Source organism: Hylobates moloch, unplaced genomic scaffold (assembly GCF_009828535.3).
Source record: "Hylobates moloch isolate HMO894 unplaced genomic scaffold, HMol_V3 SCAFFOLD_16, whole genome shotgun sequence".
In the NCBI taxonomy this organism is placed as follows: Eukaryota; Metazoa; Chordata; class Mammalia; order Primates; family Hylobatidae; genus Hylobates; species Hylobates moloch.
Window position 1 is genome coordinate 10031599 of NW_026652291.1, and position 19423 is coordinate 10051021.

The window sequence follows — 19423 nt, forward strand, 5'->3', positions numbered from 1 at the left end:
GCAAAATTGTGAAAACGTACAGCACTCCTCACTAGATATGATGGCAAGGGACAATTTTGCAGACCCGGCCTCTGGTCCATGGCCTATATCCATCCAGAGGCAGTATGAAGTGACTTATTCATGGTGACTCTGTCTACAGGGCAAGGTGGATCCTTCTAGTGCTCCTGCTTCCCTCATTTCTAAACCAAATGGCTCAAATGGATGTGTTTTAACCTCCTCTAAGATCCTAAGGTCCCTTAGCTTACAGAAGACATAAAGTATCATGGGGATGTAGCAGACAATTAATATAATAAACTTTTTCTGAGAATAATCTATTTTTCTTTTCTTTGACACTGAGGTAGGTGACTGCTGAGGAGCAGTGCTCTAATGGGGCAGTCCCCAGCGCAGGGGTGCGGGGCTACGGCTTTCCTTCCCCTTCCAAAACCTCTGGGAAGGGGAGCAGGGGCAACTCCATCCAGTTCTAGCCTGACCTCATGGAGGAAGTCTGTTTTCAGAGTATTCTCGAGAGGAACTCAAGGAGATTAAGCAACGAAGAACAAGCCTCTGTAATGGCTCTGGGGAAAAGAGCCATCTTGTCCTTTTTGCCCTTATTATGAGAAAATGCATCCTTCTTCCCACCTCTGCCACTGTAAAGATATGTTTCTAGACAAGTGCTCTTTTTAAGTCCCTGGAGATGAACAAAGCCTCCACGCCGCACCAGGTGGGCTTCCTTCCCATGGGCCACTGCACAGCCCCAGGCTCCACCAGGCCCCAGTCTCGGGATGCAGAAATCATGGAAAAGTCTTCCATGCTCATGGGTTGAAAGAATCAATATCGTGAAAATGGCCATACTGCCCAAGGTAATTTATAGATTCAGTGCCATCCCCATCAAGCTACCAATGACTTTCTTCACAGAATTGGAAAAAACTACTTTAAAGTTCATATGCAACCAAAAAAGAGCCCGCATTGCCAAGTCAATCCTAAGCCAAAAGAACAAAGCTGGAGGCATCACGCTACCTGACTTCAAACTATACTACAAGGCTACAGTAACCAAAACAGCATGGTACTGGTACCAAAACAGAGACATAGATCAATGGAACAGAACAGAGCCCTCAGAAATGATGCTGCATATCTACAACTATTTGATCTTTGACAAACCTGACAAAAACAAGAAATGGGGAAAGGATTCCCTATTTAATAAATGGTGCTGGGAAAACTGGCTAGCCATATGTAGAAAGCTGAAACTGGATCCCTTCCTTATACCTTATACAAAAATTAATTCAAGATGGATTAAAGACTTAAATGTTAGACCTAAAACCATTAAAATCCTACAAGAAAACCTAGGCAATACCATTCAGGACATAGGCGTGGGCAAGGACTTCATGTCTAAAATACCAAAAGCAATGGCAACGAAAGCCAAAATTGACAAATGGGATCTAATTAAACTAAAGAGCTTCTGCACAGCAAAAGAAACTACCATCAGAGTGAACAGGCAACCTACAGAATGGGAGAAAATTTTTGCAACCTACTCATCTGACAAAGGGCTAATATCCAGAATCTACAATGAACTCAAACAAATTTACAAGAAAAAAACAAACAACCCCATCAAAAAGTGGGCAAAGGTCATGAACAGACACTTCTCAAAAGAAGACATTTATGCAGCCAAAAAACACATGAAGAAATGCTCATCATCACTGGCCATCAGAGAAATGCAAATCAAAACCACAGTGAGATACCATCTCACACCAGTTAGAATGGCCATCATTAAAAAATCAGGAAACAACTGGTGCTGGAGAGGATGTGCAGAAATAGGAACACTTTTACACTGTTGGTGGGACTGTGAACTAGTTCAACCATTGTGGAAGTCAGTGTGGCGATTCCTCAGGGATCTAGAACTAGAAATACCATTTGACCCAGCCATCCCATTACTGGGTATATACCCAAAGGACTATAAATCATGCTGCTATAAAGACACATGCACACGTATGTTTATTGCGGCACTATTCACAATAGCAAAGAGTTGGAACCAACCCAAATGTCCAACAATGATAGACTGGATTAAGAAAATGTGGCACATATACACCATGGAATACTATGCAGCCATAAAAAATGATGAGTTCATGTCCTTTGTAGGGACATGGATGAAACTGGAAAACATCATTCTCAGTAAACTATCGCAAGGACAAAAAACCAAACACCACATGTTCTCACTCATAGGTGGGAATTGAACAATGAGAACTCATGGACACAGGAAGGGGAACATCACACTCTGGGGACTGTTGAGGGGTTGGGGGAGGGGAGAGGGACAGCATTAGGAGATATACCTAATGCTAAATGACGAGTTAATGGGTGCAGGAAATCAACATGGCACATGGATACATACGTAACAAACCTGCACATTGTGCACATGTACCCTAAAACCTGAAGTATAATAAAAAATAAAAATAAAAAAAAAACACCAGACACTGGGAGAATCTCTGCCACAATTCCAATTATGTCCTCTTTTAGAAAGGCCCCACTTTTTAAGAAGTAAAATACTCATTAAATCCCCTAGCTCGGTGGACTGTTGACACTATCTCCCTATCTAACTGTAGCAGTGTGCCAAGCACAGGGCTCCAGAGATAGGCAGGTGTGGCCGCCTCGTCCGGCCTCACCCACCTCTGCTCCCTTCAGCCCACCCAGGCCTCCAGCTGCACAGTTGAATCACCATCCAAACAGCTGCTTCCCCCAGAAAGTAGACCAGGGCTCTATGGCAATTCTTGTGGCAAATTTAATAGAAGAATATGAGAATCACTCTTACTTCCCACACATAAAACATCGCAGGCACTCCAAATCCTTACAGACATATGCACTTCAGAATCAACTCAGGCATGCACCGCATCCCTGTGCTGGAGTTTATTTTAAAAAACAACGCCCCAGTTATCACAGTTTCTTTTTTTGTCCATCATTTTCCATAACAAAAGAAGCTACACAAAATTTAGGGGGAGATACTGTCTTTGGAGACTGACACATTTGCAGAGGGGTCATGAATAACGATTCCAAAGCTCCTATTTAACTCCTGAATCAGGCAATGAATAAGTGACAATATAAGAATGAATTTTGTTTACAGCAATATCATAATACAGCATTGAATCATTACAGTGCAGTGGTTGTAATTAAGTCCACAATAAAATACTCTTAGCCCAAACACCAGACCAACTAAAATCACCAACTGCTCACGAACCAAAATGATCAGTGCAAGCAGCTGCAGTCTCAACAGTGAAAGCCAAAATGGGTGAGGCTTTTCTGGCAGTGAATCTCCGACATGAACAGCTCCCTCTCTGCTCAGTGAGGACGTGGCCGCCCTCACTTGGAGTCTTGGTCTTTCTTTTCATCTAAAAGGGCAGAGTGGATTCCCAGCTTTTTCAGTTCTTCCACCAGGTCCCCATTCTGGTGCATCTGCAGAAGAATGTCACAGCCCCCTACAAACTCGCCATTGAGGTACACTTGCGGGATGGTGGGCCAGTTGGAATAGTCTTTAATGCCTATGGAGAAAGAACATTTATTTGTTATTTAAATGGTAAAAGCTGAACCTTTCATGGCTAAATATGTAATTTTGACCCACTAGTAGCAGACAACCCACTGTCCCTCCCTGGCTTCCCCCAATCTTGAGAACACTGTGCTTGCTACTAAGAGCATAAGTTTTTGTGTCAAAGAGACCAGTGGTTAGGCCCTAACTCTTCCAGTTACAAACAGTCAGCCCTCAGACAAGTCACCTGACCTCTCATCCTGTTTCCACCCTCATCTCACAAGGTTTTTTTTTTTGTGTGTGTGGGAATTAGGTAAGTAAGATTATCAGTAAAATACCTGATACACTGCAGACCCCAGATTAATGGCAGAGGACTGGACTGGGTAATGCGAGTCACGTAAGATACATAAGGCCATAATTCTCCGTCTACCAGTCAAGCTTCAAGCGAAGCAAAACTTGAAGAAATGTCACAACCAACTTTATTTCCAAATGGATCCATCATGGTAATTCATGGCCAAGTCGGGCAATCCCACCTGTGCGCTTTTCATGACTGTGACTGTCTAGGTAGCTGCAGGCCGTCAGTTACTTCTCCTGGAGATGATGAGTTGTTGAGTTTCTTTTTTTTTTTTAATTTTCAACAATTACTTTTACCCAGGGAAAAATCCCTGTCCCACGGCTATGGGTTGTCAGTTCCCATCTATCCAGCCACTGTGATGGGCTCTCTGTGGAGTGGATGATGAGGCTCTGTGCAGAACCTGAAGTGACTGGTAAGTCTAATGAAGGCCCAGAGCTCAGCAAGGTCCCTGAACAGGGCTAGGGGGTGGGGGAGTGAGACCCGCTCTGCTCTTAAGAGCTCAAGCAGCCAAGAAACCAACCAGCACGCATGTGATCAGACCTGCGTGCAAATGGCTCTGAGGACACAGAGGAGATGAGGGACGCTCTGTGACAGAGCAGCTGTGTGACTTCTCTGTTCAATTCTGAGCCACGAGGATGACGACTATAACAAAATGGTAAGAAAGAAATGTGGCTTCAATCTTAAGACATAAAAGATTACTCAACATTCCTCTTCATCAGTCTACTTCCTTTTCTACTTGTATGTTGAGATGACTGTGCTTTCAAAAACATAGTTGGCCACTAAAAAGCCTGTATTGGTCATGTTAAAAATGAAAATGGTCAAAGCATGGCATATAATAACTAACACTTATGTGACACTTTTATATTTACATAGATAGATATTTTTAAATGGCCAAAATGAGCATATGGATAAATGAAACAGAAAAGTCAACAGATTGTTCAAGTACAGTACAGTTTACACAAATCAATTTTTATGTAAACAAACTAAAAATATAAAAACTTGCTCTTGATACCCTATAATTTATTATCAAACATTTTCCAAATAAAATTACTGATTTCAGTTATATCACAAGTCCCAATATATAATTTATTTTTTTCTTAAAAGTTATTGCCTTGTAAAAAAACTGACTTTGCTCTAAACGACAGCCCTAGAGAAAGCCCCTGAACCAAGGGCTTTATCTTCCTTCTCCAGACTTCACATATTAAGAAAGGGTTACATTGCTCTAGGCCTCCAAAACGACACCTCTCAGCCACTCTGGGTGCTGGTAAAGAAACATCAGCTAGCTCTTTGGCAGTTGCCAATAAAGGGTAAATTCCATTAATCATCAAAATGTCTTTATAATGCCAAATATCTAGACATACTAGAATACTCTGATTAATTCAAGTTGTTCATCATGGTGATGTTTGATGCTACATCAACAAAAACAACTAGCATAATTTGTGTGTTTTTTACTTTCTTCAAACTCTGTCCTCAAATACAAAGTCTATCAAAACTCACTTTTTACAATGATGCCAATTACAAAACTTTTACCTTTATGATGATTGAGAGCTGGGTGCGAGAATTAAGAAATGTTTAAAGTAAACATGAGCTTCTTTTCATTCTCTTCAACTTTCTTAAATACCTTTTATACAAATGAATCATTTATGTGCATGAACGACCTGTTTTGTTTCAATGAATAATATATTGTGTGGAGCTTTCCATGATAATCAGTTTTTACTGATTTTGGTGGGTGTCGATAATTTCTGAAACACACCAAAAATGGAAATAAGTTTGCTGCCTGAGAACTACCCAAAACTACATGTTTTAACCAAAAAACACACGTTTTTAAAGTAAAATTGCTTTTCATCAATCACTTTTATAGTATCACACTCAATCGAAGCATTGGGCTTGCCTCATTCATTAAACTTTCTGTTGCTGTCAATCATATGCCCTGACTACGAGAGAAGGGGAGACCCCCAGAATCCTTACCACCAAAACTACCAAAACAAGCAGGCTTTCAGACATTCTCAACACCCAACACACACACAGCCACCTGCAAGTGATACTAACTTCTCATGAGCCACCTGCCTGTTCTTGACAGCAGCTGACAGTTTATCAAAATTAAACTTAGCTGATGCTTTAATTTTTAGATGAATAGGTGTAATAGGCAGCTGGCGTCAAGGCCAAACGTTGGCATCCTTCTTAATGACTATGCTTTTTTCCATTTTTAAGAAAGCTGATTACCAGTTTAAAAATTTAAGGAAACACCCAATTGCTTCCTACAGAGTGAAGTGAGAAACGCCTAAGAATAAAAGACTACTCTTCATAAGTTGAATATTAAAATGAATCCTGCGGACCCACAAGTAACTGTTTAAACATGGTTAATCTCTCTCACACTTTAGTTTTCAAAAACTGCAATATGCAGTGGTAGTTCTTACAAATATCACTTGAAATAACTCAGAATCAGAGAGCTACTCTTGAAAATTAGAAAATCATATCCAAGAATGAATTTTAATGATAATCATTATTTCATATGTGATAGACAGTGGTGATTCCATCTGAGGCAGAAAATGCTGACTGCAAAGTTATATGGCAGAGTAACACTAGGAACTGGGAGTTAGGAGGCTATCTTACAAAGTCAGTTTACACGCGTCTAATGCTTCACCAAAAAAACCCATACAAACAAATTTGTATTCCAAAGTATCAACCCAGAAAGAGTATAGAAATGTACTTTAAAATTCCCTTCCAGAACTTTCAAAAGGTATTTTTCAAAATTCATCACATTCAGAACACTGGACGTTACTCCTGGTTTGGACACTAAATTATAAGAGCAGCATAATCATAGTTTTCTTTCTTTTTATTTTTCCTGGTAGAACTTCACTACAGTAGCTTCAGAATCTGATGTGAGTTCCAATTCTGTCTCTTACCTACGAGACTCTGTGATCTTGGGCAAGTTACACCACCTCTGAGGGTCACAATTTCTTCGTATTCTCTAATTTAGAGAATGGTGTTAAGTTGAGATAAGATGATCTGAGCTGAAAGCATGGAAATCAGTAGACCCTCACTAGAGGAAAAGCAAAGCACGGGGCAGAGCGGGCAAGGCACAGGCTTAAGGGTCAGTAGATCTGGTTTGCTAGCCTGTAAATGTAGCCTCAGACAAATCTGTTAATCTCTTAGCGTCAGTTTCCTCATCTGTAAAATGGGAATAACTGTATGCCTCACAGATTTATTATGAAGATTCCATTATATCTAATGAATGAAATGAATTGAGCTCCTAGCATAGTACCAGGTACAGTGTGTACATTCTCTCCATACCAACATGCTCCACCACCCACCCTTCACAGTAATGCTTTTCTGAGAAAAACAGGCAACAGAAAAAGCATAGGAAAATAATGCAGGAAAAAGTGATTAAGTATACAATAAAGTAATAAAAACACCATTCAGGCCAGGTGCGGTGGCTCACAATCTGTAATCCCAGCACTTTGGGAGGCCGAGGCTGGTGCATCACCTGAGGTCAGGAGTTCAAGACCAGCCTGGATAACATGGTGAAACCCTGTCCCTACTAAAAATAAAAAAATTAGCCAGGCATGGTGCCAGATGCCTGTAATCCCAGCTCCTTGGGAGGCTGAGGCAGAAGAACCGCTTGAACCCGGGAGGCAGGGGTTGCAGTGAGCTGAGATTGCCCACTGCACTTCAGCCTGGGCAGCAGAGTGACACTGTCTCAAAAAAAAAAAAAAAAACCATTTATTGAGTTAAGGATTACTGAGTTTCACACTCTTTAAGCGTTTTACAAAAATAATCTTATTTAATCTTTACAAAAATCTGACAAGGCAGGTACAATTATCCCTACTTTACATAAGATGAAGAAACTAAGGCTCAGAAGGGTTAAGTAACTTACTGAAACAGTGACAGTGTGCAGTGAAACCAGGATTTATATCCAGGCTTCCAGGAGTACAAAAGCCCTGACTCTTAAGCACATGCTACCTGAGTCCCTCACGAGGTGGCCTCTACCCTCTAGCTGCCATCTGTCACTCCTGCCCGTGAGCTACAAGTGCACTGCACACATATCTGCAATACATGGAACTGTTTTATACCTTTAACATTTACATATACAAATGGTATTATGCCATAATTACATGTTTGCAACTTGATTTTTGACTACATATTGTATTTTTGAGATTCAGCCATGTTAAATACATCTACATCTAGTTTATTTTAACTACAGTTTAGCTTTCCATCATATGACTAAAGTTTATTTATCTGGTCTGCTGCTAATAGACCAAGATCCCTTCCTGTCAGTTTTTCATTATTGCAAGCCACGCTGCAATGAACGTCCCGCACAGGTATCCTAACACAGAGGTCCCCAACCTTTTTGGCACCAGGGACTGGTTTTGTGGAAGACAATTTTTCCATGGACCAGGGAAGGGTGGGGATGGCTTCAGGATGAAACTGTTCCACCTCACATCATCAGGCATTAGTTACATTCTCGTAAGGAATGCACAACCTAGATTCCTCACATGTGCAGTTCACAATAGAGTTTGTGCTCCTATGAGAACCTAATGCCGTCACTGATGTGACAGGAGGCGGAGCTCAGGCGGTAAAGCTCGCTTGCCCACCGCTTACCTCCTGCTGTAAGGCCTGGATCCCTGGCCTGGGGGTTGGGGACCCATGTCCTAACACACACATACAGAAGTCAGTCTCTAGGCCAGGGGCAGATATACTATGGTCTTCAGGCCAAATCCAGTCTACTTCCTATTTTCATAAATAAAGTTTTATTGAAACTCAGCCTGCTCATTCATCTACATATTGCCCATGACTGACTTCAGGCTATATAACAGCAGAGTTGAATAGATGCAACAAAAACCACACAGCCCACAAAGCCTGACGTACTTACTCTCTGGCCCTTTACTAGGGTAAGTTTGCAGATCCCCCTCTCTAGAATATATACCTAGGAGTCACGCAGCTGGGTCTTAGGCTCTGTTCACCCGTAGCTTGACTGGGTACTGATAGTTACTCCTCCAAAGTGTTGGTACCATTTTATACTCCCATCTGCAGCATACATGTGCACCACACAAGCACATACACACAACTTGTTATCCAACTTTTAAGGTTCACCAGCATGACATGTGTTTCACTACTGTCTTCAATTCCCTGATACTGAAAAGGTGGAGCGTATTTTCAAATGCTTAATAAACACTCAACAATAGGATATGGTTATTTATTAAACAAATTATTTGAGTCCCTATTCTGTCACTGTTCCAGATGCAAGGACTACAATGATGATCTAAAGCAGCAGCAAATGTTTATAATGCCTTTAAGGCCACAGAGTTTGCAATATAATGATAAATAAAAGCAGTATTTATTTATTAAAATGCTCACTGAAAGCTTGCTTTGCATAAGCGGTACACACAGCGCCACAGGCAGTGGCATAAGACATGTTCCCTCCTCTCTGGAGGGCAAAATACTATGTATAGACAAGCATGGTCTCGATGTGTTAAAAAAAAAAAAAAACCTGTTAGGAACTAGATCTAAATGTTAATATAATAGTTTCCATGAAATTACAGGTGATTTTCCTTCTTTAAACTTTTCAGTGTTTTTCTAAGCTGCTTCCATGAGCATAAGTTCCTTTATTAAGACCAGGATTAGGAAACGATGCTGTCAGTCTACTGGGACCTAATCCCTTTGTAACTGTCTGCTGTGTGCACTCCAGATAAAAAGAGAAGGACAAGAAGCTCTTGGGAAGGCCAGAACACAATGCTGCCTCATAGTCACCTTTGTTCCTTGGGTCACAGTCTCAAGATGTGTCTGCATCACACTCCTGGGAACCCAGTACTCAAAACTAGGAAAGAATGTTTTCCTCCGGTTTAGGCACTTTGTAAAGTTCAGGTCTCCTTGGCATAAGAACCAACAAAAGGCCAGTTTTGCAAGAGCTCCGTTCCTATTACTAGAAATGACCTTGGATCTGGTGTACAAACATAGTTTCGGCTGGCAAAAGCAAGCGTCAGACAGCCCATTAGTTGCTCTTGGTAAATAAAGCTGTATAGGGAAGAGGGGAAGAGTCTTAATACCCTGGCTGAACTAATCCCCATTTTGGGAACGTACTTTTTTACCACCCTACCCAGTCCAAATGTTAATACTTACTAATCTTTACTTTTCTAATCAATAAAAGAGGTATGTTATATTCAATATATATGCAATGCGTTTATTAACCAAAATAGCAATCTGATGAAACTCAGTGGTCAAGGAATGTAAGGGTTAAATTCCTGTTGCTGCTGTTTGAAAACTTAAGAAAGTAAGCTCAGAAACCAGACACCAGACGTGGATAAAAGACAGAAAAATAAAATGTTATCAGTACCTATTCTTATTTTTGCTCCTACTTTCAGTTTACTAGCTATATTCCAGCATTATCTCATTTCCAGTTACATTAAACAAGAGAAAATAAATTCACAAACCAAAGACCCTCAAAACATTATACTAAGCGAGGTAACAACACAACTTTTTTACAAGTGCCATACTGGCCACTTGCAGGGGACCCCCTGCAAGGTCTCTGTCAAAAGGCTGCAAAATAGTTACTCCTCTTTTAAGCAGAGAGAGAAGCTGTCTTTGAAGGAAGACTGCAGGTCCCTTGCCTTGTACATGATAAAACTGAGCCCAGTAACTGGTGGCATTCTAGTTGACCAGGAAGACAAAGGGTCATGAGAATAACACATGGTAATATTACATATACGTGGTAATTTGAACCTGCCCTCTCAACTCCTCAACTTAACATGCTTTCTAGGTCCCACCCACCACCACTATCACCTACAGCAAATGGAGGATCAGTTACCACCAAGAGTCTTTAAGGACTAGATAATCTGGGAAAAAATACATTTGAAAACCATAAAGTGCTAATATGAAACCAGCTACCATTTACCAGATGCTTTCTGTGCCAGGTAAGATAACACACACTTTCTGTAATTTTTACTTTGTCTTCCTAACAAAAACTTTGCCAAATTGTCTCATTATCCTCAAATGCAGTTGCGTGACTTAAGTTTTACACCTGATTAGCCACAGAAGAGGATTTCAACCCAAAGCTTTTCCAAACACCAGCCTGTCTCATCATTGTAAGCAATGACTATGATTAGTAATTTCAAATTTAGAATAACAGAGAACCTGGCACCTATTTTTAGCACACACCTGGCACCTCTTTTTAGCTTGGGACATGCAAGGACTCAGTTACTGAAAATCTCTAACTGGGATGCAGGTACCCTAAGCCACTCTCTAGAAGGAACAGGTAGAGCCTTCCCAGTTCTCCACCAACCCTGACCATCCGGACCAAGGAGCAGGCCCTTGTGCCTGGCCTCTTCCTCCTCCCCTACTCAGATAAGACTGGCGAATGCACGTGGGGGACTTGGAAAAGATGCTAATTAGCTGCAACCTTCCCTCTCCCAGCCTGATCCATCTGGGCCCTGGTCCCCTGGCCCCCTGGGCTCCAAGGCTGAGCCAGTGAGTTAGCCCGGGGCCCAGGAGCCAGGGCTGCTTCTTTACCCCACAAACCTCTCCAAGCCCTGGCCCACATACATTCAGCCCTGTGCTTGAGTATCTAAAGTCAAATGTCATGACTCTTCCCGGACAACATAGATCCCGACTAAGGCCAGCCGACAGCAGTCCCAACCCTTTGCTTGTAGCAACCACAGAGGATGGTGCTGGACACCCTGAGCCGTGAGCCAAGAGAGATCAGCCTCCGATCTCACTAGCCTCAAAAGCAACCTCAGCCCTCTCCCACCATCAACAGCCCCAGACCTTACCCACGAGCAAGCCAATGGCTTCCAACCTCCCCAAAGTGTCCGTGAAAGTACCTATCTCACAATGGGTCCTTACTATGAGTTTACTAACCGTGCAGAGCAGTCAGGCTGCGGGCCACCCTCCTCCGAGTCAGTCATTGACAAGTCGCCCCGAAACGCCTATATTAGCTCGAAGTGAGGATAACTGAACCCTTAGGACTTTACCTACTGCTCAAGTTGGCAACAGTACAGAGCCCCAGATCCTCAAGACCCAGTCAAATCAACCACACCCTCAGCCCAGACTCTACTCCAGGGCAGTACTCCTCGCCCTAACCCGGCTCGAACCTCCAGACAGACCCCGGCGGATGAAGCCCCGCTCCCCAGCCCGGCGCGGCGGAAGCCCTCGGCCTAGTGCGGCCATGCTCCTGGGCCCGGGGCGGAGGGCGCCTGCCCTGCACACTGGCCTGACCTTGTCGGAGCTCGGGGTCGTCCAGCACGTTGTAGGCCGCGTAGTCGCGGACGCCGTGCAGCCGCAGGATCTGCACCACGGCGTTGCTGAAGCCGCACTGGGGCTGCTCCGGCGTCCCCTTGAGGAAGACCACCACCTTGTCCTTCTTCACCAGCGCGTCCAACTGCTCCGCCGAGCCGCCGCCGCCCGCGCCCGAGCCCGCCGCCCGCACGCCCGGACCCCAAAGGCCACCGCCGCCCGCGCCGCGCCCCCAGCGGAGCAGAGCCGCCGCCGCTCGGCCGAGGGACCCGCTCATCTCCGCACGCAAGCCGGAGCCCACGACGGCCCGGGCCCACAGCTGGCCACCCGGAGCCCTCCCCGGCCCGCGGCAGTCCGACCCGCCCCCTGGAGGCCCTCATTGGGCCGGCTCTAAACTGCCCTCCGTGATTGGACAATACTGATCGGTAATTACTCGATTCTACCAATCATGTTGCTCGTCCCGCCCGCCAGGTAGGAGGTGGGCCTTACGCAGGAGCCGCATCCTACTGCCTTACTATTGGCCGTCGGCAATCGCTTTGTTAGTTAATTGGAGAGAATGGATGTCCATCAGGGTCACGCTTGCAGGGCAACGAGAGGCAAAACATGAGGGAAGACGACTTTCCTCCCGTGAGCCAATGAGGCCAGCTGGGCTACCCCGAGACAACTGGGAGAGGCGCGGGACTCGCCCGTTCCGCAGAACGCCGGGAAGGGGTCACCTCCTGATGAAGTTTCCGGTTCCGGTGTCAGCGGCGGTTGAATTGCCATGGCAACGCGGTTAGCGGGCGCGTGTGGTGTGGGTCTCTTGGGAGGTAGCGGGGCTAGGCCGGGCCGGTATCCGCCTCTTCCAGCTTAGGTGAGCGTCCCCGGGCGCCTCGGAGCGCCGCGGCCTAATGCGGTTCGTCGTGGCGGGGAGCTGGAGCCTGATCCGGGTTCCAGCGCTCGGGCCATAGCCTTGGCTCCTGGACTCTCCCTCGGCTCTGCCGCCACGTGGGAGCTGAGGCTCTGGGGCTTCCGCCTCCGGCGCGCGATTATTTCTCTAGAACAATTTTCATTTTTAAAATTTGTAAAGCGCTTTTGCCTGTGTGATTTCCTCTGGGTTTCTTTTTTCTTTCTTTTTGTAGAGACGGAATTGGCGGCGGGGGACGGGGCGGCGGGGGGTGGGGTGGTGTCTCACTTTGTTGCCCAGGCTGGTCTCGAGCTCCTGGCTTCAAGGGATCCTCCTGCCTCGGCCTCTTAAAGTGCTGGGATTACAGGCGTGAGCCACCGCGCCCGGCCGCCTCTGAGTTTCCAGCCTCGTTGGCCCTCCAGCCTTTTAAGCTGTTGGGTCTAGGATCAGGAAAGGTTTGTTGAATGGGGAACTAAGAAGTGAATTCGTTCATTCGACAAACGTTTCCCGAGCAGCCGCTGGGTGCTAGGCGCGGTGCCAGCGCGGAATGTCCAGGGAGACCTGGTACCCAAAGCTTGGAGCCAGCGTGAGAAATGAGAAGCAGATACAAAGCAGTGTGGGAGTGCAGTGGAGAGAAAGCAAGCCTCTTTGGGCCCATTGCTTGCTCTGTTCTCACTTGTACTTACCAGTGCTTGACAATATACGATATTTACTGGCTTGGTTATTGACTTCCCTACCCGGCACTCAACTTTATTCACTGCTGTATCCTCAGTGCCTGGGACGGTGCTTGGAACGTGGTAAGTGCTCCTATTGGCGGGAAGAATAAATCCGGAAGAGCAGGACCAGTGGACTTGCTACGTAATCTGTAGTCTTGGAGCCGCACAGGGTTGGTGGTACCCTCGAGCACACCAGACTTGCAGAAAAAGCATACTCCAGAGGAAGCTGAGGCATGCCTGCTCGAGAGCCAGCTGTTCCATGTGCAATTTTCCTCTGATAGTTTCTGGTCACTGTTGCCACGGTGATAATGACTGGGCTATGTCATTATCTATCCGCCAACAGTAAGAGAAGCTTTGCAGTCGAGATATTGTTTAGCAGATGGAGTGTTTTCTGTTGGACACTAAGTACTGCTACAAGTTACTTTTTTTTCTTTTTAAACTTTGAGTATTTTATTACAATGTTGCTGGAGGTGATCTGTTTATGCTTTGGGAGTGTTCGAATTTAAAATCAGAAAATCATGTCAGTGAGTGAGTCTTTCAGATAATCCTTCGGCATGAAACCTGAGCCTAGTAAACTATGAAAGTAAACTCGGGACATTACCCGGAAGTCTCAGTGTCATATTTTCACCCCCCATCAGTATTATTGGTGCTTGCTCATTTTCTAATGTGGGACCTGAAATTTACCAGGTGCTTAAAGAGTCTTTTTGTTTTTCAGATTCATTGATTCCAGGTAAATCAGAGGAACAAGCAACATGAACAGAAATATGTAGAAAATGCTATTATTCAGAAGCATAATTGTTGTTTCAGAAGTCCAGCATCTGGTGCACTTAATAGAGAATATATTAAACTCTTTCCAAAATAACCTGTTGTTCATGCCTGTGTTGTAAGTGTTTTGTTTGCTTTTAAGTAAATATTGGTGATTTGTTGCCAAAAACCTAAACTGTTTATTGCTGTCAACTTAAATAACGAACAGAGAGAGGCTCCCTAAAAGAAAATGGCATTTATTCAGGAATAGAGCATTGCAATGAGAAAATGCATGCGATAGTTAACCATGTGTATCCTGGGAGACAGAGGAAGACAAAGGTCTCTAAAGGAAAAATGAGGAGGGTTACATAATTGTTTTGAGATAATTATTTTTGACTACAAGGATCAGTAACAAAGGTGACATCAGTCCCAGGTTGGACAGGCAGGTGCTTGGCAGGCATTGCAGAAGTATTTTTTGTGTAAGATTGAGATGGCCTTTGTGCAGGATTGTGGTTTTGCAATCTTTTGTGACCATTCTTGCTATCAGGCATTTATGCTTGTGAACTCTTTATGGCCTTCCCTGTGTCTATTTTGATTCCATCTTTCTCATTGCCCACTCTGAACTGTCTAATTCTGCTTTTGTGTCGATTGAGATTGGGAGAAGAATTTGCAAACTTATATCCTGAGACAGAGCAGTAATGAGTAGTATTGTGTTCCTTACCTAATGTATAATATTGGGCTCAGAAGCAGTTGTCTTTGTTTGTTGAACGTTATATTAAGTTGAGAATGCAGCTGCCATTAAAGATTAAGAGTAATCCTTGAGAAGGAAGAGTACAAAGCCTGTGTTTTGCTAAATCATAGTGAAGTTGCCATGTTTTTGTAGAATATAAGAACATACAGTGTGTGAAATGCTAAGGATATGGAAAAGCATGTTGGTGTTCTTTCAAGGAGCTATTTTGATAGCATGACCAAGGGCAGGAAATCATGTATCTGAACCAAAGAAATTGAAACAATACATCTAAATTTAAATTTTTAATAAAACAACCCAAAATATAGTGAAATACTTAGCACCGAACATCAGTGATCTTAAGAAGCAAAGAAAACAGTATTCAAAATATTTCGTCCAAAGTATCAGACTTTTGCATATAGTTTGGCATTTTGGTTTTGAGATTCCTCTTTAGTCCTATGATGAAAACATGACAAAATATACATCTTAAATAAACAGTTGTCATCAGTTTGCATCTGTGACCAGATGTTTTGGATGTTTTGAGTAAATGGCCTGCCTTAGTATGTGATCGCTTCCTGCCCCGTGGACATTAGTGAAGAGGTGAGGGTGGGAAGTACTCAGAAACTTGTGAGAATCCTGGGATTTGAGTCACAGGATTGGTTAAACCCCAAACTAAATAATCATGCCGTGTAAACATGCTGACTCAGGCATCCTAAAAATGTTTTTCTTCCTTGTGTTTTTTTATAGATAAGGCTTTACTATATTTGGTAGAACTCCTGTTTTCTATCCACTTCGCCAAAAACAAATTCACCATTGAATTCATAGTGTAAACCTCCACATATCTGAGATAGCTTCTTCCGTTTATCAGCCCCAAATGAAGAACTAGAGTTCAGATTATTGAACTGAAGGTGATGCTTTATCTGAGCACTCCACATGTCAGTGTTTCTGTACCTTTACTTTTTTAAAAAATTATTTTTTAAAACGATGAGGTCTCAGTAGGTTGCCCAGACCGGTCTCCAACACCTGGTCTCGAATAGTCCTCCCGCCTTGCCCTCCCAAAGTGCTAGGGTTACAGGTGTGGGCCACCGCACTGGCCCTGTTCCTTTTATACTCAGTGCTCCATTCTTGTTTGTTCTTAGAAAATGAGAGGGTATGTTTGCATGAGAACGTGTAGTACAGAAGTGTCTATCTGAGCTGGCCAGAACATTCTGCAAATGTCATATTAAGGGCAAAGTGGCTGCTTGGACTGTACAAGGGGCCGAACCACCACACATTCCTAAGCTAAAATAGCATTTGGGACCCAGATTCTATTGACCTGAGCTGGAACCTGAAAGCTTTCTCTGTGATGCACTGAGCTATCATCTAGTAGTTTTAGAGCATCACTGCAACCCTGGAACTAACTGGATTCCCTGACAACACCAAAAATAATGTAATGTGTAAGCAAAATGCAGCCCTCAGAATTTTTCTAGTCCCTGATGTGGAGATAGAAATGCTTGTTGGATTTCGACTACCTCTATCTGACAAGGCAGCTGGTTTATTACTTATTTGACCGAGGCTTTGCTCATCACTGCCGCCCACATCTTGGAGACAGGAAGGCATGCCAGCCTCCACTGTGTCACACAAGTCCTGCGCCCTTCGCCTGCCCTGAGTCACTGGGTCACTGAAGAGAAAGGGCATGCTGTAGATCTGGTTAGTTCAGTCTAGAATAGACCGTGGGAGATAGGTGAGCATTTATGAAAAGCCCAGATGCCATGACAACCCAGTTTTGTCCTGGAATTTGGGTAGAGGTGTAGTCCTGGGTTCTGGTCCTAAACATCGCTGAGTACTTGAGTTCTTTTTGATTTTCCTCAGATTTTTCCACATCTATTTTCCCTCTTCTGGATTTTGGAAAAATTCAAATTGATGCCTGCTAAAGGTTGTATATAATTCAAGAATTTCTTCATATAAAGGCTGCAGGGTTGTAAGGAATCTGTGTGTACTTTCTCTGCTCCTAAATATTTACCCCCAAATGTTATCATCTTGCATAGATTATACTTTTTTGTTAAATTTTTGTGTATATACATGAATTCATTCGAACCATACAATAACCCTAGGATAACAGTTCTCAGACATTTTGGTCTCCAAATTATGGTTTTTTCTAATATAATATGTTGATAGACATTAGCACTTGTGTCTCTTAAGTTTTGTTGCCTTCACATGCAATTTCTATTTTCCTGCTGATTCATGGCATCACCAACAAGTCCTGTGGAAAATCAACTATCCTAGTTATCTTTGCTGGCTCTGCATATATACTAGATACACAGATGATTTTTGTGCTTTGTAAATTAAAATGACAAAGGTTCAATCCAGAGATCTAATAGCTGGACGTGGTGGCTCACACCTGTAATCCCAGCACTTTGGAAGGCCAAGGCGGGCAGATCACCTAAGGTCAGGAGCTCAAGACCAGCATGGCCAACGTGTGAAACCCCATCTCTACTAAAAATACAAAAAATTTGCCAGACGTGGTAGCAGGCGCCTGTAATTCCAGCTGCTTGGGAGACTGAGGCAGGAGAATTGCTGTAACCCAGGAGGTGGAGGTTGCAGTGAGCTGAAATCTCGCCACTTCACTGCACACTCCAGCCTGGGCAACAGAGCGAGACTCCATCTCAAAAAAAACAAACACACAGAAAGCCAAAAATCTAATAAAAAAAAATCTAAGCTCACAGCCTGCTGTTTCTGAAAGCTGTGTTCCTCTTGTCCCCACGCTGCTTTCTTGCATTGAGGGCCAAGCTCCTCGGCTGCATGCCTTGAAAGTCATACACCTGTTGGACTTCATTCTGTTGCGAGCCTTATTTAATAACAAGGACATGGGCCTGAATCACATCTCCTGGAAAGTGGTGTTGAGAATCAAGTGGTAATCATAAAACTTGTTAAGCCTTTTGGTTAAAGGTGATGAAAGAATTGTTTATTTTCCCCAGCAGCCTGTTTAATGGCAGTGTTTTGTAGTACTGTGTGTTTCTTTTTTTTTTTTAACCAGCAGATAGTTTCTCTAACTCAGATTATTACATTCCAGAGACCTGAAAAGGTCCCTAGATCGCAGAATAGAAAGAGTAAAGAGCCAGTGCTGTTGTGTATCAAACCTGTTAGGAAGATTTATCTGTTAGCAGAAGTTTATGTCTCCCTCTGATAGTCACTGAGTTTGGAGCCAGAAGAACATTTAGGAAGTTTAATTGTTTTCTTATGAATAATTGCTAAGATATATTGCCAAGGCCATAAATACACTTTATCATGAGTCAGAATTTCACTTTGTACTTCAGTCTTTGAGCTTTAATAATTTCATGCCTTCAAAATGCAGTCTTGCTATTGTGGGAACCCATTGCTCCAGGCTTCTTCAATCGTTCGTCTAGGCCTGGTGCAGTGGCTTATGCCTATAATCCCAGCACTTTGGGAGACTGAGGCGGGTGGATCACTTGAGGTCAGGAGTTCGAGACCAGCCTGGCCAACATGGTGAAACCCCGGCTCTACTAAAAATACAAAATTAGCTGAGCATGGTGGTGGGTGCCTGTAGTCCTAGCTACTTGGGAGGCTGAGGCAGGAGAATTGCTTGAGCCCAGGAGGTGGAGGTTGCAATGAGTCAAGATCGCACCACTGCACTCCAGCCTGGGCAACAGAGCAAGACTCTGTCTCAGAGATAAACAAATAAATAGAAAACAGTTCATCTAGCAAAAAAGAAATTCACCCCAGTTTAATTGCAGGGAGGGGAGGGATGATTCAAGTTAGAAATGGGATGAGGCATTAATCATTTTCCTTTGCTGGAAAAAAAATGGAGGATTTTAAATATTTTTTTCTCCTTTTACAGCCAGAAAAATCCTATTTGCTAATTCTAAACTTAATATTTTTTGAAAGTGTATCCTAGTGAGATATTGTTAATTGATATTAAATTTTAGTGAGCCACAGTTTCATAGAGTTTTAGTAAAAGACTATCAAAAGACTGGGTGTGGTGGCTCATGCCTATAATCCCAGCACTTTGGGAGGCCAAGGCAGTTGGATCACCTGAGGTCAGGAATTTGAGACCAGCCTGGCCAACATGGTGAAACCCCATCTCTACTAAAAATAACAAAAAATTAGCGAGGTGCGGTGGCAGGTGCCTGCAATCCAAGCTACTGAGGAGGCTGAGGCAGGAGAATCACTTGAACCCAGGAGGCAGAGGTTGCAGTGGCCAAGATCATGCCATTGCACTCCAGCCTGGGCAACGAGCAAAAGTTCATCTTAAAAAAAAAGACTGTATCATAAAACAATT

The 19423-nt window shown here is 43.5% G+C and overlaps 1 protein-coding gene, 1 long non-coding RNA gene and 1 other non-coding gene across 3 annotated transcripts; 2 read left to right on the top strand and 1 right to left on the bottom strand.

Annotated features, from left to right (window-relative positions):
* Positions 1 to 2729: 2729 nt before the first annotated feature.
* On the bottom strand, positions 2730 to 12435 carry GLRX5 (glutaredoxin 5). Its single transcript, XM_032180214.2, has 2 exons — positions 12054 to 12435; positions 2730 to 3503 (listed from the first exon to the last, which is right to left on the bottom strand). Exons 1-2 carry the CDS (start codon positions 12346 to 12348, stop codon positions 3325 to 3327), a joined length of 474 nt encoding a protein of 157 aa, XP_032036105.1. The 5' UTR covers positions 12349 to 12435; the 3' UTR covers positions 2730 to 3324.
* A 430-nt stretch (positions 12436 to 12865) lies between these two features.
* LOC116485014 (uncharacterized) lies at positions 12866 to 14535 on the top strand. Its single transcript, XR_009210369.1, has 2 exons — positions 12866 to 12924; positions 14389 to 14535. It is a non-coding gene; the product is annotated as an uncharacterized LOC116485014 (long non-coding RNA).
* On the top strand, positions 13818 to 14092 carry LOC116456458 (small Cajal body-specific RNA 13). The gene has a single exon (XR_004244686.1). It is a non-coding gene; the product is annotated as a small Cajal body-specific RNA 13 (non-coding RNA).
* Positions 14536 to 19423: the final 4888 nt, after the last annotated feature.